The 23,843-nt window shown below is 48.6% G+C and overlaps 1 protein-coding gene across 1 annotated transcript in view; it reads left to right on the top strand.

Moving 5' to 3' along the window:
• Nucleotides 1–23,843, top strand: part of CDYL2 (chromodomain protein, Y-like 2) — a gene marked incomplete at its 5' end in the record, with an annotated part of 53,515 nt that overhangs the window by 11,869 nt on the left and 17,803 nt on the right. The window contains one exon of the mRNA XM_010850859.1: nt 19,204–19,421. Within this exon, the coding sequence (XP_010849161.1) occupies nt 19,204–19,421 (218 nt within the window). The remainder of the gene's footprint in view (nt 1–19,203; nt 19,422–23,843) is intronic.

Raw genomic sequence — 23,843 nt, 5'->3', positions numbered from 1 at the left:
CCTGCGAGTCCTGAGCTGTAAAGGCTTTTGGGGGGTGGCCCCCATCTCAGCCACCCCCTCTCAGGCACTTGGTGGAAACTTTAGGGCATGACCTCAGCCCTGCCTCGTCCCATTTCCCGTCCACGTGGTGAAAAGCTGTATCCACTCTTGTCCCTTCTTGCTCTTTTTCTTGTGAGTTTTATTTATACCTTTCAGAAAATTGATTCCTTCACGCTGTTTCAGGGTGGTTTTCATGAGAGAAATGGTCTGGGATGGAGGCCTGTCTAACTGCAGTCCCCAAAATGTCCCCTGCCTTTCGTGCCCCCAGACTTCTTTCCTTCCTTCCTCCTTCCCTCCCTTCCTTCTTAAAGTTAAAAAGTAATTTAGTTCAAAAAATTGAAACACTATGGAAAGTGTAAGCTTTTTAAACATTCAAGTTCCCTCCGTTTTTCCCCCTGAATCCTATTTTGAGGTGACTGATGTTCCCATTTCCCTATGGCTCATTCAGGACTACTCTCTCAGCTTATGCAACTTGTATATATATTTATGTATATTTATTACACATTATATGTTGCATGTGTAAAAACGTTCTGTTTGCTCAAAGATCTGTTGAAGGGATGATGAACAAGGATAGTCCCACCTCTGTGGGCGTGCGCACATGTAAGAAACCGGGGCCTCACTGAGAAGGTGGCATCTGGGTAGAGACTGGAGGTGGTGAGAACACTGTGTTTTAAATCTGAAACTCCATCTGTGTCAGGGGAGTAGATGTGCCCCCCCCTTCTGGCTGCCCGGGCTCTCACGGCTTGCAGGGACTTAGCTGGCCTCTCTGATGGGCGTCCAGGCGGCTTCCCGAGACACACACCCTCGCCAGCTCTGGCTGTTGCCAGTCTTTGTCACGCTTTCCCAAGCTCTGCGGTTCTGATTTTAGTGCCGGTGAGCGTCTTCTCACGTTCCCAACACTTGTGCGTCCTCCCCTGGGAGGGGCCTGAGCCTCGTCATGCCAAGCAGAGCAGGGGATGATGCTCAGTAGGGTGGGTGGACCAGGCATTCGGCCACGTGGCTTCAGGCAAATCGCTCAGCTTCTCTGGGCCAGAGGCTTCATTCATAAAATGTAGATGAAATCATGCCTCATGGGGTTGTGGTAAAGAATAAGGGAATTCATTCACAGAAAGCCTTTAGAATATTAGGTGGCACATAGTAGACATTTGATAAATATTAGCTATGTTATTTCAATCCTCTGCCCATTTCTCTTGCATGCGTGCATGCTGAATTGCTTCAGTCGTGTTTGACTCTTTCCCAACCTAGGGATCGCACCCAAGTCTCTTGCATCTCTTGCATCGCAGATGGATTCTTTACCCACTGAGCCACCTGGGAAGCTTTTTTTTGTTTGTTTTTAGAGCATTTTATATATTGTATACTCTAACCCCTTGTTATATTTGTTAACTGTACTCACTGAGTGACTGCTGTGTACCAGGAACTGTCGAGTGGCAGTCCCTCATAGCATGATGGAGAGAGACGCAGAAGACATTGAGGGAGTTACAAGCAGGGGTGCCAAGGCCAGCCTGGGAAAGGAGTTAGGAGAGGGCTTCTTGGAGGAGTTGACACGCAAACTGAGTCTGATAGAATGAGGCGGAATGAGCAAGGAAAAAGGCAGGGCTGGTGGGAGAAGATGACAGCACCCCCAGAAGCACAAAGCCAAGGATCGGCGTGTGGGCATACAACACCACATCACAAAGAATATTCTGGACAACCCTGCAGGGAAGGCTGAAGCTGCAGGGTTGGCTTAAGAGCCAGGTGGCTTGGAGCCTGCAGTGGGAGGGCATCTGGGAGTCTTTCTGGAAGGAACGGAGGCATCCCTCTGTGCAGCCCACACTCCGCAGGCCTGCAAAGCCTCCCCGGTCAGACCTGCCTTGCCTCCTTCCCCACGCGGTCTCTGTGTGCTGTGTACTCATGGGCACCCTCCCTGCCAGCCCTCAGGTGGGTGTTTAACCCACCTGCTCATGCTTCGTGGCTCTGCTCAACAGCAGCCCTCCCTCAGAAGCTCCCCCTGACTCCGCGGGTAGGTGAGCCTCCCTTCTGCCTGCACACCTAGACCCGCGTTTCCTCACTGACGGCACGGACCTCAGCTTGTCGCGGTCACAGCCGGACTTCTCAGAAAGCCTCTGCCTCCCTCCCTGGGTTGTCAGCTCCAGAGAGCACCGATGGGCTCTGGTTTTGCTCCCACTTGTAGATCCAGCACCTAGCACTGCTCAGCACCGAGGAAGTGCTTCAGAAATACCTGCCGAATGAGGGAGTGAATGAACTAATGGAGCAGAGAGAGAAGCAGGGAGCCTCTTCTGCTTGGAGCCGTGGGCTCTGAGCCCTGTGAATCTTCGCATGTCTGTCAGGCGCCCCCATCCCTCGTCTCAGCAGCACCTCCCATCCTGGGCTGTCTCCATTTCTCAACATTGTGCTCCTGCAGCGTGGCCCAGAGGACCGCTGATGTTTGGTCAGGGCTCTCTTCATCAGCTGAAGGGTTCCCTTTCAGCATCTTGCCTGACAGTTGTTCGCATCACCACCCGCCAACAGCCCTGCTGGCTGCACTTCTTTCTCCGCCCTTAATATTCACGTAGACGCCCAGCTCTTATTGAAGCCACAGGGCTGAGACCCCGCCCGTCCCCCGTCCAGGGCTCTGCGTGTTCTTTTGCAGCAGAGTGCATTTCATTCGAGTCACGTGTTCCGTGTCACGTGTAGTCCTTCGCTGTGGCAGAGAAAATGCAAGCAGACTTCTTAATGTAAGTCCTGTTTCCAGAAAGGACTTTGGGATTTCTCCTTTAAACTTGCTGTGAATTCTGGAGGCAGCAGTGGTGAGGGAGAGACTAGAACGAGTGAGCAGGGGCTTTGGAGGTACAGGGTCCATGAGTTCAAGTGCAAACTGCCTCTTGTCGAGCCAGTGACTCTAGGCGGGTGCTTGCAGCTTTGGAGCCTTGGCGGTCTTCCCCTCTGTCCCGGGGCGATGACAGAACCCCCTGCAGAGGGTTAGGTGATGGGCCCGCACGCTCAGTGCCGTGGGTGTTGATTTCTCTTCTCCCCTTTCTCAGATGGCATGGCCTCCGGTGGGGTTTCTTCCTCTGCTCGGAGGCACGCTTTCCTCCCTGCCGCCACGTGCCCTGCTGCTCGCTCACTGATGCTAGGATCTTCATGGCTATTCCATTCACGTCAACCAGCAGGCAAACTCAAGAGGCCCTACTTCTGAGTGGTGGGATGACTGGCCCGTCACTTGTGTCCTCAGAGTTGGTAGTCAGAGTCAACCCTTCCGCCTGCGCCATGGTGACAGTGATCCCAAGTCCTTCCTTCTCCAGCACACTAGCGCTCTGTGGTTTCCCCGCCCTCTGCCTGCTTCTCCACATGGGAGGAAAGTGGGTCCATGCTGAGCCCCCAGAGTCTAAGCAAGGCGTCTTACTACTGGCCTGGCTTCCCACCAGCAGCTCCTAGCATCATTTGGTGGCGAGACAGAAACATCTGACGGCAGGAGGACCCGCGTGTGCCAGGTGTGGGATGGGGGGCCAAGGCCACGGCTGTATGTGAGATGGTTGCTGTCTTCACCCAGCTCGTGTTCTCATGGGAAAACCTGAGGAAGCAGCTCAGCATGCCAGCGCACAGGATATGGGGGTGTTCTGAGTGAGTGAGAAGCCCACCGGGGTTAGGAGATGAGAGGAGGGTCTTCCAGGTGGGAGAGCATCGAATCTGAGACCTGAAGGACCTGTAGAGTGTAGTCAGGCAAAGGGGAAAAGGGAGAATGTTCTGGACAAGTAGGAACTGCATTTTATTGAGAAGATTTCTAGGAAATAGGTAACAGTGACCTCTGACACCATCGGTCAACTTCATCTATGCTTTCTTCAGCCAACATTTAGTGACTGCCACGAGCCCTCACGTGTACCTAGGAGCGGGTCACTCCGTGCCTTGTTCTCCAAGTATATTGATGAGCAAGGTGCTCACAGTTAAGGGGAGAAAGCAACTGATGGGGAAAAGACAAATTGGCGGTTTCCATTGTTGCTGTTCAGTGCTAAGGTGTGTCCGACTCTTTGCCACCCCTTGGACTGTAGCATGACAGGCTTTCCTGTCCTCCACTATCTCCCAGAGATTGCTCAAGTTCATGCCTATTGAGTCGGTGACGCCATCTAACCTTCTCACCCCATTCTCCTTTTTCCTTCAGTCTTTCCCAGCATCGGGTCAGTTTCCATATGGGTATTCCCAAAATACCCAATATTTATTTGTTGAGCCCATGCTGTGCACCATGCCCAGTTCTAAGCAGTGTAATATGTGGTGACTAATTTAATTCGGGTGGGGGGTGGTCTGTTTCTCTCCTCCATTTACAGATAGGGCTTCCCTGGTGGCTCAGCTGGTAAAGAATCCTTTACAGATAAGGAAACTGAGGTATGTGGAGAAGTAACTGATCCGTCAGAAGGTGGCTGCCCCAAGATTCAGATTCAGTGGGTCAGGCTCCAGATCCATGTTCTTTTTTTTTTTATTTTTAATTTTTTAAGTTTATTTTTTGTTGTTTTCTTTAAAAAATACTTTTTGTTATTTTGTGTTATTGTTTATTTTAAAAACTGTAAAATTTTATATTTTAGTTTTTCTTGCTCCAGACCCATGTTCTTAACTTTAGCTCTTCAACTTCCTGAGGGGTGGGGTTGTCTGTAAGCACAGAGAATACTTCTTTGTCGAAAACCCATCCCTTAGCCTTCCGATACCATCATTTTTTCTACAACCCAGTTAAAGAGACATTTATTTTATGCCCACTGCGCGCTGGGAGCTGGGGATTAGAGACGACAAGCCTGGACCTCCAAAGAACTCATTAAACTAATTAAGGAATCAGATGCTCCCAAGTGGCCAGCCGCAAAGCCGAGTGTGCTGAGCGCTCAGGAAGGGCCTAGACAGACCGCCGTGGGGGCCCCCAGGGAGTGGCTGTTCCTGGGAGGAAGTCAGCTGCCTGGGAGGGAAGCGTTTCAGGTGGCCCCAAGGACTTCAGGTGTGAAGGTGGACGGAAGTGGCACTCGGGGCAGGGGGACAGCTGAAGATGGCCCGGAAGCAGGAAACTTGACATCGTCTTGGAGGTTGGGGCGTTTAAGGGGCAGGGGTGGGAGCTGAGGTTGGAAACTAGAGTGAGGCCAGAAGGTAGAGTTTGTGAGCCAGAGGGGTGACAAGAACAGATGAGAAAGCGGCTTTCCAGTGGAGTCATTTTCTGCTTTGGAGACCGTAGGGCTGAATTCAGTAGCAAATTCAGCTGTTGGGTATAGCTGAATAGGGTATCCTTCTCTGGGTGCCAGGATTCTGGTCAAATATTTGAGCATCACCATGGCCATGGGGTGTTTAACACAGGAGATGTGATTTCACCTCTAGAAACAATTTCATCAGGTTATTCTGCATTTTGAATTCATGCTCTGCTGTTAAAAAACATTTAGAACTGGCAACAGACATCGTAAGATATATGCCCATCACTCTCAATGGTTTGAAGTAACCTGGGAGCCTTAAGCTTTCTTGAAATTCCTAGTGTATTTATCAGGCATGATTATAACATGCCAGATGATGGCTAACGAGGCTAAAGAAAAATTTTTTTTTAATTTGGTTATTTATTTGTTAATGCAATTTTAAATGTTACAGTCCATTTACAATTATTACAGAATATTGGCTATGTTCCCCATGTTGTACCATACATCCCAGAGCCTGTCTTATATGCAATAATTTGTATACCTCTCTCACCCCCACCCCGTACTGACTCTCCCCTCTGCACTGGTGACCATTGATTTGCTCTTTATGTCTGTGTGTCTGCTGGGTTTTTTTTGTTGTTGTTGTTTGTTCTATTTTGTTGTTTTATTTTATTTTTTTAGTTTTCACAGTAAACAATATCATACAGGGCCTATCTTTGACTTGTGTCACTTAGCATACTGCCTAAAGGAAGAGTCTTTTTTTTTGAACGTACCTCTAAACTTGAGCTTTGCTGTTGAATTCGGCCCTGAGATCAGGGATTCCGTCCATGGTGACGGTTAGGGGCTGGGACGAGGACCAGCTGCGAGATGACTCTACAAGTATTGACTATATGTTGGGCTCTTTGAACTCTTTGACATGAGAGGATGGGAAGATTGGAGGGTGTTTTCAACTTCAGCACTACCGCCAACTCCTATACCCCACCCAGCTCCAAACACCTGACCCCCAGCCCCGTTTCTGCGGAAAGAAGCTGCTGCCCCCACTGTGGAGTCTGCGGGCAGCAGCCTGTTCCTCCCCGGCTGAGACAGAAGAGGACCGGGCGTGTTAGCCCTGCACCCTGTACTTCCCCTCCCAGCGCGCCCTCAGACCTGGCCACACTTTGGGGATCTTTGGTGCATCAACCACAGACCAGGAAACGGTTCTCAAGTGTAAGAACTATCACTTTCTCTTCTAAGAACTGCAGCTGGAAAGCCCTCACCCCGCCGTCAACAAAGGACGGTTTCCCTCAACTGCGGAACTGATGAGTCTTCTCTCTTGTCTATTTTAAGCCTCCCCTTCGCCCAGCCCGCTCCACAGCTTGCAGGCCATGGAGCTCGGGTGCAGCGCCCTCCGGCTGCTTGCAGGCCTCCCTCGGCTCCGTGAGTGGTATCTGCTTCCCGGGAGATCTGGGAGAAAAGGAGCCGGGGGAAAGGCCTCACACTCGCGCCTTCGTGGGTGGGGGGATGTGGGTGGGACGGGGCAGGTCCCTCACCGTGCTCTCGTCCTGCTCTCCAGCCTCTCGCTCTCCCGGTTTGGGTCAGGAGACAGAAACTTCTCTAGGCCTTCTGCTGTGTGTGGCATGACTCATTTATGCACGCATTCATTTGTTCAGCATGACTGAGCCACTTCTGCCTGCCGGCTGCACTGGTTTTAAAGCTCAGTCATGTCCGACTCTTTATGACCCCATGGACTGTAGCTCCGCCAGGCTCCTCTGTCCATGGGATTTTCCAGGCAAGCATACTGGAGAGGGTTGCCATTTCCTCCTCCAGGGGATCTTCCCGACTTAGGGATCGAACCCTCACCTCTTGCATCTCCTTCACTGGCAGGTGGATTTTTTACCACTGTGGTGTAAAGATACAGGAATGGCTGGCACTGCCCTTGCCTTTAAGAATCTGTGCATGGGTGAAGAGGGCCTCTGGTGGCGCAGAGGTTAAAGTGTCTGCCTGCAGTGCAGGAGACCTGGGTTTGATCCCTGGGTCAGGAAGATCCCCTGGAGAAGGAAATGGCAATCCACTCCAGTATTCTTGCCTGGAGAATCCCATGGATGGAGGAGCCTGGTGGGCTATAGTCCATGGGGTTGCAAAGAGTCGGACACGACTGAGTGACTTCACTATGGGTAAAGAGGGAGCCAGACGTGCCTGTGCTATGTCAGGGTTTGCAAGGCACACAAGGTAATTCTCCTGCAGTGTGATTACCTACACTGTCCAACATGGCACTACCAGCCTCATGTGGCTAAAGTTAGATTTCAGTTTATTAAAATTAGACATTTTTTTTTTGTTTCAATAGCCCTATGTGGCTGTGGCAGAGAAGGCAATGGCACCCCACTCCAATACTCTTGCCTGGAGAATTCCATGGATGGAGGAGCCTGGTAGGTTGCAGTCCATGAGGTCGAGAAGAGTCGGACACAACTGAGTGACTTCACTTTCCCTTTTCACTTTCATGCACTGGAGAAGGAAATGAAAACCCACTCCAGTGTTCTTGCCTGGACAATCGCAGAGACGGCAGAGCCTGGTGGGCTGCCGTCTATGGGGTCGCACAGAGTCAGACACGACTGAAGCGACTGAGCATCGGTGGCAGCATGTGGCTGTGCAGATAGCAAATATCTCCAGCATGGCAGGGGGTTCTTCTGGATAGCGTTGAATCGGGCTGTGAGTTCGTATTTGACATGTATTTATTTATGTGGCTGTGCCTCATCATGAGGGATCTTTAGTTGCAGCATGAAAACTCTAAGTTATGCCATGTGGGATCTAGTTCCCTGACCAGTGATCGAACCCAGGCCCCCCACACTGGGAGTGCAGAGTCTTATCCACTAGGCCACCAGGGAAGTCCCCAGACTGTAAGTTCTTCAGCAGCAGGCTCCATCTCTGTTTCTGCCCATCAGTGATTCCCAGGAGCCAGGTTTGCCCTGGACATTCTTTAATTGCATGCTGAATGAATGAAGGGAGGGGCAGTAAAGAAAGTTAAAAAAAAAGGAAAAGGATGTTCCAGCAGACTCTAGACGAGGGATGAACTGCCCTGGAAGAATTAGAGAGCAGGTCCCAGAAGAGCTGCGTTGAGAAGGATGAGACCTTTACCAGGAGGGCACAGGGGGAAGGGCGTTCTGGGAAACAGTGTCTCTGGTCTGGAGACGCCTTCCTTCTGTGTCCTGATGGCTCGCACCCCAAGAAGGTGCTACTACTTTCTTTGCAAGGGGAGGAAACTTCATAGCACTCACACCATATTCTTTTCCCCGGGCGTTTCTGAGAGGTGAGGTCTCGCCCGGCTGACGTGAAGCAGAAGGGCCAAGTGTGATGTAAGTACAAGTTAGTCATTGAGGTGTGAGTGCAGCCTGGTTTCAGGAAACCATTGTTTTTTTCCATGCATGAGACTCATACCAAGGTTCGGAAGTATGACCAGTGTGTCGAGAGGTGAGCGTGGAACGTGTCTCCAAACGGAGAGCGCTGAATATGAGGTTGGCATGTGGTGCAAGGAGGCTGCTCCGGTTAGTTTCCACCGTTTGTTTTCCACCCCTCCATTTGATGACCACCGCTGCCTTCCAGGCACTGTGCTCCGTCCTGCGGACACAGAGCAAGTGAGTGGCTTTTGCCTGAAGAGCCTGCTGGCAGGTGGAGACATCAGGTGGGTGCAGAGATGACGAGGATGCAGCGAAATGAGCTCAGCTTGGAAACAGCTCCACAGGACACTGGAGCCATGTGCTGTACCCAGATTTTCCTTCTGATGTTGTTCAGTGGTCTGTCAGGGGAAAAAAAATGCAGAAGGTCCCTCAGAGCCAGCCACCAGCAGGAGGGCCCAGGACCAGTTTTAGGCTTCCGAGTCTTGTTGCTTGAGTCAAGTGTCATGTTTAATGTCAGGATGTTCAGAGTTTGAACTGTATTCTGGCCCTTCTCAGGGGCATGACTTGGGATTTTCTTTTCTCACCTGTGAAATGTGGATGAAATGATGCCTTACAGGATCAGGCATCTGTGGATCACATAAGCATTCAACAAAATAGGATGATTGTGTTAACAGTGGGCAATCGAGAGAAAGGACTTTGAGGATGATGCTGGACTGATCGTGGAAGGAGCTCTCTCAGACTGTTCTGGGCAGATGTAGGTGGCTCTGAGCCCAGTTGCCCAAGATAATCAAAGGACTGCCCTTATTGTTGTTGTTCAGTCACTAAGTCGTGTCTGGCTCTGTGATCCCATGGACCACAGGGAGGGACGTGACTTCCCTGTCCTTTTCTATCTCTCGGAGTTTGCTCAAACTCACGTCCATTGAGTTGGATGCCATCCAACCATCTTGTCCTCTGTCATCCCTTCTCCTCTTGCTACTGCTAAGTCACTTCAGTCGTGTCCGACTCTGTGTGACCCCATAGACGGCAGCCCACCAGGCTCCCCCGTCCCTGGGATTCTCCAGGCAAGAACACTGGAGTGGGTTGCCATTTCCTTCTCCAGTGCATGAAAGTGAAAAGTGAAAAGGAAGTCGCTTAGTCATGTCCGACCCTCAGTGACCCCATGGACTGCAGCCCTCCAGGCTCCTCCATCCATGGGATTTTCCAGGCAGGAGTACTGGAGTGGGGTGCCACTGCCTTCTCCACCTTCTCTTCCTACCTTCAGTCTTTTCCATTGAGTCGACTCTTCACATCAGGTGGGCAAGTATTGGAGCTGCAGCTTCAGTGTCAGTCCTTCCAATGAATATTCAGAGTTGATCTCCTTTAGGATTGACTGGTTTGATCTTCTTGCTGTCAAGGGACTCTCTAGAGCTGCCCTAGATCCTGAGTAAGAGTTAAGTGTGAAGCCAGCATAGAAGACACACCCCTCACCTGGGGATGGCATCCTCTGGTGTCCTGTCTGAACTCCTTCCCTTCTTGCTCTCTGGAGGGAGCTCGGTGCTCTCCAGGGCTGGGATATGCCATGTTCCTGGTGGAGAACGTGGACATGGATGCCGAGCCCTGCCCAGAGTGGCTGATGCTGCACACAGTCGTGTCCTGCAGTCTGTCCCTCATCCATCCAGTCCTCTGTGGCTTCCCCTAGACCTTTACCCTCTGTCCTCCCTGAAAACTTACCCCTCACCTGTCCAGGGCAGCTGCTCCCTTACCTTTCACATACCAGCTTTCTGTTTGCCTTTGTGTATGTTACAAACAGCGATGCATTTCCCGACACACCTCTTCCTGCCGCACAGTGACAACTATGCACCGTTTCTTGACACTTTGAGTTATTTCCACTATTTCTCAGTTGACCCGACAGGTTTCCTTCTCCCACTAGCTGAGGTGAGATGCTTTTTTTCCGTCTTTAAGAGTCTGTCCTTAGGGAACCTTCCTCACATCTGGATTCTGGATTCTTTTCTCCAGTCAGATCATCTCTGTCTTCTCATATATGAGCCTAACCTGCTCACAAATTAATGTGACTGTTAACATCATTTATGTCTTTTCTTCTAATTTATTTTGCATTTTCACTTTGTAATTCTGTCTCTCTGCTCCCTCTCTCATCCCCATCCACGGCCCTTTTTGTACTTTCTAATTGAGCTTATACATTTTATATATTTCCTCTCTGGGCTGATTTGGATGCTAGCCATAGGCTATACTTGTGCTCTTAAATTTTAGCATGCATATTCAACTACACATTTTTTCTAACAGATATGCTGTCCTCCTATTGATGCAGCAAGGAGGGCCTTACTTGGTTTTGACTTCTCAAGGAGCCTCATGTTTTTGTTTTGTTCACTCACTCAGTGTTGTTAAACAGCAAAAATTGTTTTTGTTATTTTTGCAGCCAGGAATTACATTTCAGTTCAGTTCAGTTCAGTCACTCAGTCGTGTCTGACTCTTTGCGACCCCATGAATCACAGCACGCCAGGCCTCCCTGTCCATCACCAACTCCCGGAGTTCACTCAGACTCACGTCCATCGAGTCAGTGATGCCATCCAGCCATCTCATCCTCTGTCGTTCCCTTCTCCTCTTGCCCCCAATCCCTCCCAGCATCAGAGTCTTTTCCAATGAGTCAACTCTTCTCATGAGGTGGCCAAAGTATTGGAGTTTCAGCTTCAGCATCATTCCCTCCAAAGAAATCCCAGGGCTGATCTCCTTCAGAATGGACTGGTTGGATCTCCTTGCAGTCCAAGGGACTCTCAAGAGTCTTCTCCAACACCACAGTTCAAAAGCATCAATTCTTTGGCACTCAGCTTTCTTCACAGTCCAACTCTCATATCCATACATGACCACAGGAAAAACCATAGCCTTGACTAGATGGACCTTTGTTGGCAAAGTAATGTCTCTGCTTTTCAATATAGAAAACCATCAGCTGTGTTTCTTGTCTTCTTACAAATTAACTTTTTGATTTGCTTAAGTTTCTATTTATAATTTTAGAATCTGTGATAAACTCTTTTAGTTTTGGGATATCTAAAAACGCCCATTTAACTGGTCCTTTAAATGTGGTTTTAGCTGGGTATAAAATTCTTGGCTGAGAGTTATTCTCTGTCAGCATTTTGATGGAAGTTCTTTTTTTTCAGGCCTCTGTTACTGCTTTTACTATCAATCTGATATTCCTTTTTGAGAATGTGTTCTTTTCTCTCCGTGCTATATTTTAAGATTTTTTTCTTTGTCTGGGACATTCTGCAGTTTCATTATTATTTGTCTGTTTATCCTATTTCATACTGAGTGCTCTTTCAAAGTAAGAATTTGTCTTTTTTCTTAAGTTCTTAAAAACATTCAACCATTATTTCTTCAAATATTTCTTCCCTAGAGGTAGTCCTTGTATGGAATTTTAATTTGATTCTTATTTTCAGAATATATATATATACTATATAATTTTAATTTTCAGTGGACATGGGTTTGGGTGAATTCTGGGAGTTGGTGATAGGGAGGCCTGGCGTGCTGCACTTCATGGGGTCACAAAGAGTTGGACATGACTGAGCAACTGAACTGAACATTTTACCATGCTCTCTCTTTGTGTATATATCTGTGTGTATGTACATGTATAGGTAATTATATAGACTCACACATATATACACACTTAGAATTTATGTACAAATGATTATACAGATTATATACAAATTATTTTTCTTTTTCTGAACCATTTAAGTGTAGATTGCATACATCATGCCTCTTTACCCAGTAATATTTTCTGTGGGTTTTGTTTGTTTTTATTGAAGTATAGTTAATTTACAATGTTGTATTAGTTTTAGGTGTACAGCAAAGTGATTCAGTTATTTATATATACTCCTTCTCCATCCCTTCTACTCTGTTCTCTCTGCCAACCATTGTGAGTAACCGATTTAATCATTTTCTGATTTACCCTTCCTCTGTTTCTTTTTGCAAAATAAGCAAATTTATCTATTTCCCCTTCTTTCCTACACTAAAGGTAAAATACTTTTATACCTTGCCTGTCTTCACTTGAAGACATGCTTTGGAAATCACTCATTAGTTCCTAGAAGTAGTTTTCACTCTTTTTACAGTTGCATTAGCATCCCATGTGTGCATGCACCATAGTTTAATCTCCCCAGTCTGTGCTTGGGTGTGTAGTTATGCTGCTGCTGCTAAGTCGCTTCAGTCATGTCCGACTCTGCGACCCCATAGACGGCAGCCCACCAGGCTCCCCCGTCCCTGGGATTCTCCAGGCAAGAACACTGGAGTGGCTTGCCATTTCCTTCTCCAATGCAGGAAAGTGAAAAGTGAAAGGGAAGTCGCTCAGTCGTGTCTGACTCTGTGCAACCCCATGGACTGCAGCCCACCAGGCTCTGCCGTCCATGGGATTTTCCAGGCAAGAGTACTGGAATGGGTGCCATTGCCTTCTCTGCACATCTTCTCTAGAAGGGTATATTGTCAAGATGCTAAACTTTTGCCAAGTGAATGGGTAAGAAATGGTTTCTCAGTGTAGTTTTAATGTTCATTTCTTTCATTCTGAATTGTAGTTTGCATTATTCTTTTGAACGAAGTTGAATTCTTATAATGTAAGAGCTGTTTTATGTAGTATTTGTGGATTATCTGTGCATATCTTCGGTCTGTTTTTCTCCCCCTGGAGGAATTTTGGTCTTTTCGTCCTCAGTGTTTAAATTTTCTTTAGTCTGGGGATCTTTTATCCATGGCATGCAATTTTTTTCCTCTTTGTCATTCGCTTTTTAATTAGTTCTTTACCTTACCTCTGTGCTCTTTTCCTTTTTGTCTGCTTTTGTCTGAGAATTTATTTTAAATGACTGTTTCCCTCACATCTATCACTTGGAGCATTCTAAGCATTCCTATTTTAAAGTCCATGTCATATTGTCTCATAATATTTATTTGATTTGATTTGGAGCTGTTCGTGTCACCAGCGTTGATTTTATCAGCTAGAATCCTAAGCATTAGATATCTTCCTGTTTTGGAATTTTGGCAGACAGGCTCATTTCAAGAGGGAAGTTGGTTTTGTCTTTCTTTGCTTCCTCTCTCTCCCTCTACCCGGCCCAGAGGTCCCAATAAAGCCTTGGCTGTGGGCAGCACGTGGCTTTGTTGTCACTGTTCTGTCTTCATGGAGGACATCATGCCATCCCCTGGTTTCCAGCCCCCATCTCCATCCTCCCACCTCGCGAGGGAGACGTGAGTCCTGCTGCCCACACGTCCCCTTCCTGCCTGTCCCTCCCGGTGCCCACCCCCACGGCGAGCTTTGTGTTGATGCTCTACCTCTCACACACAGAGATGATTATCTTGTTTGGAGCCCAGCATTGTATCCATCACTTCTGCATGTCTGGAGCAGAGGAGCTGTGTGAGAGTGAGATTCTGTGGGGCCTTCTTAATGGGAAATACTCCTTTGTACTTGGAAGGAAGGAGCATGAGAAGGCTTGATGGGAGTGGAAGGAAAGAAACCAGCCTGATCATCCTGGGAGGCAGGGATGGCATCTCCCATTCCATGTGTGGAAAGGGGGGGTGCAGAGGGAGTAGTGAACCCCCAGCCCGAGAAGGGGGGTGTGGGCTTTGAAACCTGGGTTTCACTCTGGCCTTCTGCCTCATCAGGCGGTCAGTCCCTCTCCCCCTGGAACACCCCATCTCCCCTGGACCTGTGTCCTGGCTTGGAGCAGGAGAGCTGGGGCTACACAAACTCACCAAAACGGATTCCTCAGCTTTGGAGTGATGTGGCGTCCTTCAGCTAACGTTTCTGAAAGTGCCTAGAATGAGCCACGCCCTTGCGAATCCCATGTCGGTTCCTTAATTAAATTAACACAGAACAACCCTCAAAAACAGGTACCACTAACCCCAGCTTATAGCGAAGGAGACGCCAGTGGAGAGCTCGTGGGTTTCCAGCTTCTCCCGATGAGCAGACACAGTGCTGGGATTCCCATGCTGTCTGGCCGCAAAGCCCTGGACTTCCCTGCTTCCGGCATATTCTGTCCCCTATGGTGCCTTCCCCGCCAGCCTCCCCTGTCTCTCTGGAAGCATGGTGCCCCAGAAGGGTAGCAGCTTTGAGAGCAGCTCTGTGGGAGGGTGGAGTGGGGCTCAGAAAGGTGACTTAACGCTACTGTATGTGAGTGAATCCAGGCCCTCACGGAGGCTTCCTGCCTTCCTTGGCCCAGAGATGGCGTGTCCTCCAAGTTAGCATTCATGATGTGAGCCCTGTGTCCTGGTAGATAATAGACATACGGGTCTATTTTCTTATATAGTTTTATGGATTATTTGGTCAGATGGTCCCTTAGGGGCCGCTTCCCCTTATGCTTTAACAGAAAGACCATGGGCTCCTTCACCGAGAACCCCCCGTATTCTTTATCACGTCACCCTATCTTTTCCCATTTATCATTATTTTGATGATTAGTCTATTTGTTTTCTTTCTGTCTCCCACCCTCTGGGAGGGCATGAAGCAAGCTCCAGGAGGGCATGGGCCTTATTTCTCTGATTTTTCTTGGACCTCCAACATCTAGTGTGATGGCTGACACAGAGGAGGTGATAACTCATTAGATTCTGAATGAATGAAGAGAAGGAGGGGCAGTTGCCTCTAATCCTGGCTCTGCCACTTAAAACCTTTGTGGCTTCCTGCAAGCGCCTCACTTTTCCTATCTGCAAAGTGGACTAAGAAGGGCAGTTTTGTAGGACTGTTGAGCAATTTACAGGCAGCTTACGGAGCTGCTCAGAAAAGGTAACCCTCAGGTCCTCCTCCTTGATGTAAAAGTAAACCAGCACCTTGACTTGGTTGCAGGGCAGGAGAGGTGAAGTCAGACCTCTCCCAGCCCCAGGGAAACCACTGCTGTTCCGGAGCCCTCGGCTTCTGACGTCTCGCGGGTGAGCCGGGTGGCCGCCGCTGAGAGCAGCTCCATGATGCGCTAACCTCTGCCAGCAGGTCCCCAGCACACATCTGCCGGCTCCAATTAGGAAGGCTTTCTCAGGAGCTGGAGGTTTTGAGCTTGACCCTGAAGAAACAGCTCCCTTTCCACGAGCCTTTTAATTAAATGCTCACGCTTGCTTTCCGGAGTTCATTGAATCGTTTACCTGCATTGTGGTGTTTGACAAAGCCCTGTCGCTTTGGGTAATGGAAAGGGACAAAATGAGGAGGCTTCTCAGAGTCTGTCTGATGACACGGCGGCTGGTGCTTCTGTGCCCTTTTGGGGCTGGGCTCTCATCTCGGTGGGGTAGGAGAGGGCTCCAGAGCAGCCTTTCCTGGTCTCTGCCTTTGGCTTGCTTCTTGCGATTCCAAGGCCCACCCCAATCCCCATGCTCATTAAGAATCTGAGTCCACCTTGACAGCTGTCCTGAGCCTGGTTCTCACAGTCCAGTCCCTGGGGCAGGGGCAACAGTCTGGGGTGCGCCCAGCTGGCTGGTCGAACCTTCTCCAGGGGATCCAGGTGTCTGCTCAAGTGCAAAAACCACTGGTCTAGGGACTCAAACCCACCTGCATGTCAGAATCACCTGGGGTGTCGTTTTCTTTTTTTAAAAGTTAACTTTATTTTCATATATGTTCTTTAAAGGAAACTTTATTTTCTAAATAGTTTTAGATTTCCAGGAAATTTGGAAAGAAAATACAGAGAGTTCCTGTGTGTTCCCTGTAGTCAGCCTCTCTCCTGTTTTTATGACATCTTAAACTAGCATGGTCCATGTGTTACAATCAATGAACTGCTAATCCATACAGTATTATCAACTAAAGTCCAGACCTTATCCTACCATCTATCCTACGATCCTATCCAGGATCCCACACCCCTTTTCGTTGTCATGTTGCCTTAGGATCCTCTGCCCTGAGACAATTTCTCCCATTTTCCCGGGTTTTGATGACCTTCACATTCTTGCAGTACAATGATTAGGTATTTTGTAGAATGCCCCTCAACTGGGATTTGTCTGTGTGTTTCTCATGGTTAGACTGGGGTTGTAGGGTTTTGAGAGGAGACCCCAGAGGTCCAGTGCCTTCTCCCTCACATTATACCAGGAGTGCAGGCCATGCCATGACTTATCCCTGTCAGTGCTGGTCTTGATCACGGGGCTTTGGCTTCTCCATCTGCCCCAGTCAGGTTTCTCCACTGTTCCTCTTCCCCCACTAAGGCCCTTCCCTCACTTTCTACACCGTTTGGAATGTATGAAGCACACCCTTAAAGAAGCTATGTTTTACCTCCTTGAGAACAGAGCATCTACCTGAACTATTTGGAATTCTTCTCCATGGAAGATTTGTCTCTTGTTGAGTCACTAAGTCGTGTCCGACTCTTTCTGACCTCCTGGACTACAGCACACCAGGCTTCCCTGTCCTTCACTATCTCCTGGAGTTTGCTCAGATTCATGTCTCTTTTCTCCCGTTTATCCAGTCATTTGATTATATCAGTCTAGACGCATGGATATTTATTTTTTACTTTCAGTTATAACACAGTATGTGCTTTTAATACTTTACTTGCTCAAATTCCTGCATCTTTGGCCATTGAGAGCTCCGTCAGTCGACGCCTGTGTCCTTTGACATGTGTCACCATTGTGAAGGTTGTTACTTGTTTTGGTCTTGGTTTCACTACTCCCTTCCTTTCAGTCTCTACAAGCTTATCTTGCATGTTTCCTGCCCCAGTCCTGGAATCACCTATTTCTCCAGAGAGCCCCTGTTCCTTTTGTTGAGAATGGTTATCAGAAACCAAGACCTGGACTCCTGGGGTGCCCACTGCTATTGGGATGCCAGACTCTGGGCCTTCTCAGCCAACAGAGCGAGGAAATACATTGTGTATACGAACCTGCGTAGACACGCTTATCTAGAAATATTTCTGTATGTAACCATCTGTACCTGTGTTAAGTTCATACTGATGTCTTCAGTGTTCATCCATCAACACATGGATCATTCTAGCTCCCTCCCTTTATTTCTCTATAAACTCCCACTCAAACAGAGAAACCTTGCACTCCCACTTGCTATGTATTTACATAATTGTTCAACTCCAGCATGCATGTAGGATGTCAGAATTCTTAACTCCTAGTTACCTCCACTTACCTCCACGGGCTTCTCAGGTGAAAGTGAAAGTGGCTCAGTTGTGTCCAACTTTTTGCTACTCCATGGACTGTAGTCCACCAGGCTCCTCTGTCCGTGGGATTCTTCAGGCTAGAATACTGGAATGGATTGCCATTCCCTTCTCAGGGGACCTTCCCAACTCAGGGGGCAAACCCAGGTCTCCTCCATTGCAGGCAGATTCTTCACCATCTGAGCCACCAGGGAAGCCCAGGTGGGTTAGTGGTAAAGAATCTGCCTGTGGTGCAGAAGGTTGTGGGTTCCATCCCTGAGTTAGGAAGATCCCCTGGAGAAGGCAGTGACACACCAGCCCAGTATTCTTGCCTGGGAAGTCCTGTGGACAGAGGAGCCTGTGGGCTACAGTCCATGGGGTGGCCAAGAGTCAGACATGACCTAGTGACTAAATACCAACAGTTTACCTCTGTAGGAATCAACTTCATCAACTGGACTACAGTGCTTCCATGCAGGTTGTTTTTAGTTTTACACACTCCACTCCTTCCTAAAATTACTTCGGTCAGGACCTTTCCCCTGTCCTCCTTCAGGGAGGTGGTTTCATATGCGTGTCATACAGTTAGATCCTATTTATCACATTCTGCATTCCATCCTTGGGTGGACATGAATCTGAGCAAACTCCGGGAGATAGTGAAGGACAGGGAAGCCTGGCATGCTGCAGTTCACGGGGTCGCAAAGAGTCGGATGCGACTTAACGACCGAACAACAGCAGCAAAGGTGTCTATGCTGTAAAGTTCCTCAGGTTTCGGCTAATGTTCAGTGTCTCATATTCGCCATCATATCTTGCAGAGTAGTTTCATGGCCCTAAAAAAGTCCCCTGCATTTCACCAGTTCTGCCCTCTTCTTACTCCACCTGACCCCCTGGCCACCAACGATCTGTTTACTTTTTCTACACTTTTGCCTTTTCTGAGATGTCATATAATTGGAATCATACAGTATGTGTTGCCTTTTCAGACTGGCTTCTTTCACTTAGTGATATGCATTAAAGAGTCACTCATGTATTTTTGTGGCTTGACAGTGGACTTCTTTTTATGCCAAATAATATTCTACTGTGTGAATGAATCAGAGTTGAAAATGAAAGTCACTCAGTTGTGTCTGACTTTTTGTGACCCCATATATAGTCCATGGAATTCTCCAGGCCAGAATACTGGCGTGGGTAGCCTTTTCCTCTCCAAGAGATCTTCCCAACCCAGGGATCAAACCTAGGTCTCCTGCATTGTGGGCAGATTCTTTACCAGCTGAATCACAAGGGAAGCTCAGGGGCATATCGGTTGCTTCCAGTTTTTGATTATGAGTAAAGCTGCAGTATTTTTGGTTTGTGGTTTGTTTTATTTAGGGACCGTTCCTGGATCCGTCATTGCTGAAGGGTGGATGTGTGGGAGAGGGAACCAAGGATCTCACGGGGCCCTTCACAGAGAGTGCTATCTGTGCTCTTCCATGTTTGGAGATGTAGCCTTTCACCACCCAGAACAGAGGCTGCCCACAGGTCCCAGCCACATCCAACCCTTCCCGCGACAATCTGAGTGTTCTCCCGCCGTGCTCCTGTGTGGCTGTTCTGCGGTCAGCGTCTCACTCTGTGTTCTGATTTTGGAAGGCTCTGCTCTGACCAACGGGGGCCTCAACCTACACAGCCCGGTGAAGAGGAAGCTGGAAGCTGAGAAGGACTATGTCTTCGACAAAAGGCTCAGGTACAGCGTCCGCCAGAACGAAAGCAACTGTCGGTTTCGGGACATTGTCGTGCGGAAGGAAGAGGGCTTCACGCACATCCTGCTGTCCAGCCAGACCTCGGACAACAACGCGCTGACCCCCGAGGTGAGAGGGATGGGATGGCGGGTGGGTGCTGGCTCTCTGAGCCCTCCGGAGTCAGTGGAGACCACCCACCCTCAGGCAGACTTGACCTGGGGACCCAATTTGCTGATCTCACTACATCCGTCATCTGTCTGATCTTTATGATCTGTGACTACAGTGTCCCATTTTGAAAACGAAGACCCCGGAAAACAGAGAGATTCAATAAGCTGATCATGGTCACAGAATTAGTCAGTATTGGCTCCAGAAACCAAACATCACATCTTGGGCTTCTCCAGCAAAACTGAATGGTAGTCAGCATGTCTAATATAGATGGAATTATATTCGCTCAGCTCACTTACAGTTTTTTTGATTGAGATATAATTCACATACCATAAACTTTATCCTTTTAAAATGTACAGTTCGGTGGTATTTAGTGTATTCACAAAGTTGTGTGGCCGTCAGCATTAATTCCAGAACATTTCCATCACCCCCAGAGGAAACCCTGTGCCCGTTAGCAGTCACCCCCATTTCCTCCCCACGTCCCTGGCAACCACGAATGGTCTTCCTGTCTCTACGGATTTGCCTCTTCTGGGTGTTTCACAGATGTAGAATTGTGCAATGCATGGCCTTCCGTGGCTGGCTTATTTTACTCAGCACAGTATTTGAGGGGTTTATCCATGTGGTAGCATGATCAGTGCCTCATCCCTCTCCCATGTATGGGTAGGCCACACTTTGTCTATTAGTTCTCCAGTTGAGGGACATTTGGGTTGGCTCTACTTTTGGTGCAGACTTCCCTAGTGGCTCAAAGAATCTGCCTGCAATGGAGGAGACCTGGGTTCAATCCCTGGGTCGGGAAGATCCTCTGGAGCAGGAAATGGCAACCCACTCCAGTATTCTTGGCTGGAGAATCCCATGGAAAGAGGAGCCTGGGGGGCTACACCCCACAGGGTCGCAAAGAGTTGGACACGACTGATCGACTAACACTTTCACTTTCCACTTTTGACCATCTTGCATAATATTGCTATGAACATTTGTGTATATGTTTTTGTGTGAATATAAGGTTTTCTTGGTTATATTCCTAATTATGGAATTGCTGAGTCATAAAGAGCCAACTCATTGGAATAGACCCTCTTACTGGCAAAGATTGAAGGCAGGAGGAGAAGGGGATGGCAGAGGATGAGATGGTTGGGTGGCATCACCAACTCAATGGACATGAGTTTGAGGAAATTCTGGGAGACACTGAAGGACAGGGGAGCCTGGTGTGCTGCAGGCCATGGGGTCCCAAAGAGTCGACTGAGCTACAGTAACAGTGGTAACTGCATAGTTGAACTACCAAACTATTTACCCCAGTGGCTGGGCCACTTTACATCCCCAACAGCGGTGTATGACGATCGCCATTCTTCTGCTTCCTCGCCAGCACTTGTTATTGTCTGTCTTTTTTTATTACAGCTGTTTTGGTGGGCCTGAGGTGCTATCTCATTTTGGTTCTGGTTTGCATTTTCCTAATGATGGATGATGTTGGGCATCTCCTCTGGTGGCTGTTGGCCATTTGTCTGTCTTCTTCAGAGAGATGTCTGTCCAAATCCTTTGCCAATTTTTAAAATTGGGAATTTTTTAGAGTTGAGTTTTAAGCATTCTCTGTGTGTTCTGAATATCACACCCTTGTCAGAGCTATGATTTGAAAATCCTGCCATTCTGAGTTGTCTTTTTCCTTTCTAGATAACATTCTTTGACATTCAATTCAAAAGTTTTTGACGTCCAGTTTATCTTTTTTCTCTCTGACTTTCTTTTTTCTTTTTGACTGTGGCTCACGGCGGCTTGCAGGATCCTAGTTCCCCAAGCAGGGATTGAGCCCAAGGCCGCATCAGCGAGAGTACCAAGCCCTCACCCCTGGACGCCAGGGGATTCCGTCTCTATTACTTTTTAAAATGCTAATTCTACTTATGTCTAGATGAGCAGAACCGTGAAGCAGTGAATACATAATGCATTTACATAGACAACACCATTCAAAAGAGGGGGTGCTTAGCAGATGGCAGGGAAGAGATTGTTGATAGTGCCCGTGTGAGAAGACTCGAATCCGAGCCGTCTTCTCCTGCTGGACCAACCCGGGAGGGCACAGAGTGATGAGTGACCATCTGCACACCGTGTCCTACTTGCCCCTCTTCATCCCGCCTTCTGGTGTAGGGTTATTACAATTCATGTCTTCCAGGTGAGACAGCGTATGCCTAGAGAATGGAATAGGGCTGGGCTCCCATGGCTTCAGAGAGGGTGGCCCTCAGCCCAGCGCCTGGGCATCGCAGGCAGTTCAGTGCAGACCCCCGTTCCCATGGTACCCTGCACTCCGGTGTCCACAGCAGCAATGCAGACCTGGAGGGTGAACCACGGGATGGGTTTGGGGTGGGGGGGGACACAGTCAGGGAGCGGCTGTGTCACTGGTGACCCACCCAGACAGGAGGTGCAGATGGTCTGGCACTGCCCGGCGTGTCCAGTGCAATTCAGGGGGGGCCCGGAAGTGGGTGGAATGGGAAGTGCTGTGTCCTTGAACTTATTATTATCACACATTCCCTATATGCTCTGGATCCCGGATCCTTGTCAGAGCTATCATTTGAAAATACTGCCGTTCTGTGGGTTGTCTTATTCTTTTCTAGATAGCACTCTTTGATATTCAATTCAAAATTCTTTGAAATCCAATTTATCTTTTTTTCTCTATTACATTTTTCCCCTTGTCACTATGATTTACATAGACTGTGGTTCTTTTTGGGGACTGTGGGGGTAACGGGCAGGAATGTTTGTCAGCCTGTGAGGGAAGAGAGTGGCCAGGGCTGTGGAGGTGGGGGGCTGCTGGTGACTCATCACCCCTCTTCTAAGCACGGGTGTTTGGGGTCGCTCCCTCCTCCGCCTTCAGTGGAACCACCTCTAGGTTCTCTGCTGTGTAGACCTCTGCAGAGATCTCAGAGTCCAGGGCCTGTGGTTTATCCCAAAGGCCACCATTCACATGTTGATACACCTGGAAACGTTGTTATTTTAAGCTCCTCACAAAACATTCCCAAGAGACCAATTCTTCTCAGATTTTTTCTACTTCACTACTTTTAAAAAGCATGCTTGAAAAAGGCACGGTATTTTCCTTTGATAAACCGAATAGATGTGGAGCCTCCCAGTTCATCCTCTCTCTTCGCAGCAGCTCTGTGTATTAACCATTGCCTTCTCATCACAGAAGTGTGTGGCATCTGACTAGTTTCAGGCGCCCGGGTTCTCACCTCCTGAGACTCGGGTTTGGTTGATTAGCAAGGTTTACTCCTAATTGGTGTCTGTCAGTAACAGAACAGGAGGAAGATGGAAAAACAATTATTGATCTGGTGTTTTCAGCTCTCCCAGCAACCAGAGTGGATTGATGCCGTGGATGAATTGGCTAACTGGGTGGAGTAGCCGTGGAAGTACGTGACATGGTGATAGTGAAGGAATACCACTCCCCAGGCAGCGCTAGTGCTGAAGAACCCACCTGCCAGTGTAGGAAACGGAAGATCCACGTGTTTGATTCCTGGGTTGGGAAGATGCCCTGGAGGAGGGCATAGCAATCCCCTCCAGCATTCTTACCTGGAGAATCCCATGGTTAAGAGGAGCCTGGTGAGCTATGGTCCATGGGGTCACAGCGAGTCAGACACAGCTGAGCGACTTAGCACGCACAGAGTTAGCAGAGGAGCCCTGCCCCTCCCGGCAGAACTGGGATCAGATCCCGCCTCCAACACTTTTCCTTTTCTGCTACCTTGGGATTACTTTGCCTCTCTGAGTGTTCTCATTTATAGGAATCATACAGTGTATTCCCTGTGGGATTAGAGATAATGTCTGCAAAAGAGGCTCTCAGAGTCCCTGACACCTAGGAAGCATTCAGTGAATGTTCCTATTGTTGTTAAGATGAAACAGAGGTGTGACAGTGGCCGCCGGCAGCCCCAGCCCTGCTCCTTCAGGGAGGGACTGGAAAGAGGCCGCTCTCAGGGTCACAGCTGGACTCTTTTCCTAGCTGTGTACATGGCGTTGGCGGGATTGGCCCCATGGGCGGAAATCCATACGTTACTGGGTGTGTTAACCGGATTCTGAAGCTAGCATGCGTGTTGTCATATTTCTCCTTGTCTGGAATACAGCAAAGAGCCAGGAAAATAATGGAAATGCCCCTGCAGGAAAGAATCGGCAAAATAGACAGTACAAAGTCTTGGGGATTAAAAACTCATCCACTTTCTCTTTAGGAGAGGACCTCAGGCCCTCACTGTGTTTCTGGGGTTTTCTTTGTAGCCCCCAGCCTCAGTCCACAGACCACCACCTTCCACGGGGGCCCCCAGACCCACTGGAGGCATCTTCACACCCTCTGGGGTGTATCTGCCGTGTCCACGCCATCCTCAAGCCAGTCACGTTTCTTTCTATTTCCATCATAACTCTGAGAGGCCACACTGC

The sequence above is a fragment of the Bison bison genome, unplaced genomic scaffold (assembly GCF_000754665.1).
Source record: "Bison bison bison isolate TAMUID 2011002044 unplaced genomic scaffold, Bison_UMD1.0 scf7180017864295, whole genome shotgun sequence".
Taxonomy (NCBI): domain Eukaryota; kingdom Metazoa; phylum Chordata; class Mammalia; order Artiodactyla; family Bovidae; genus Bison; species Bison bison.
This window is presented reverse-complemented; position numbering and strand designations above follow the sequence as displayed.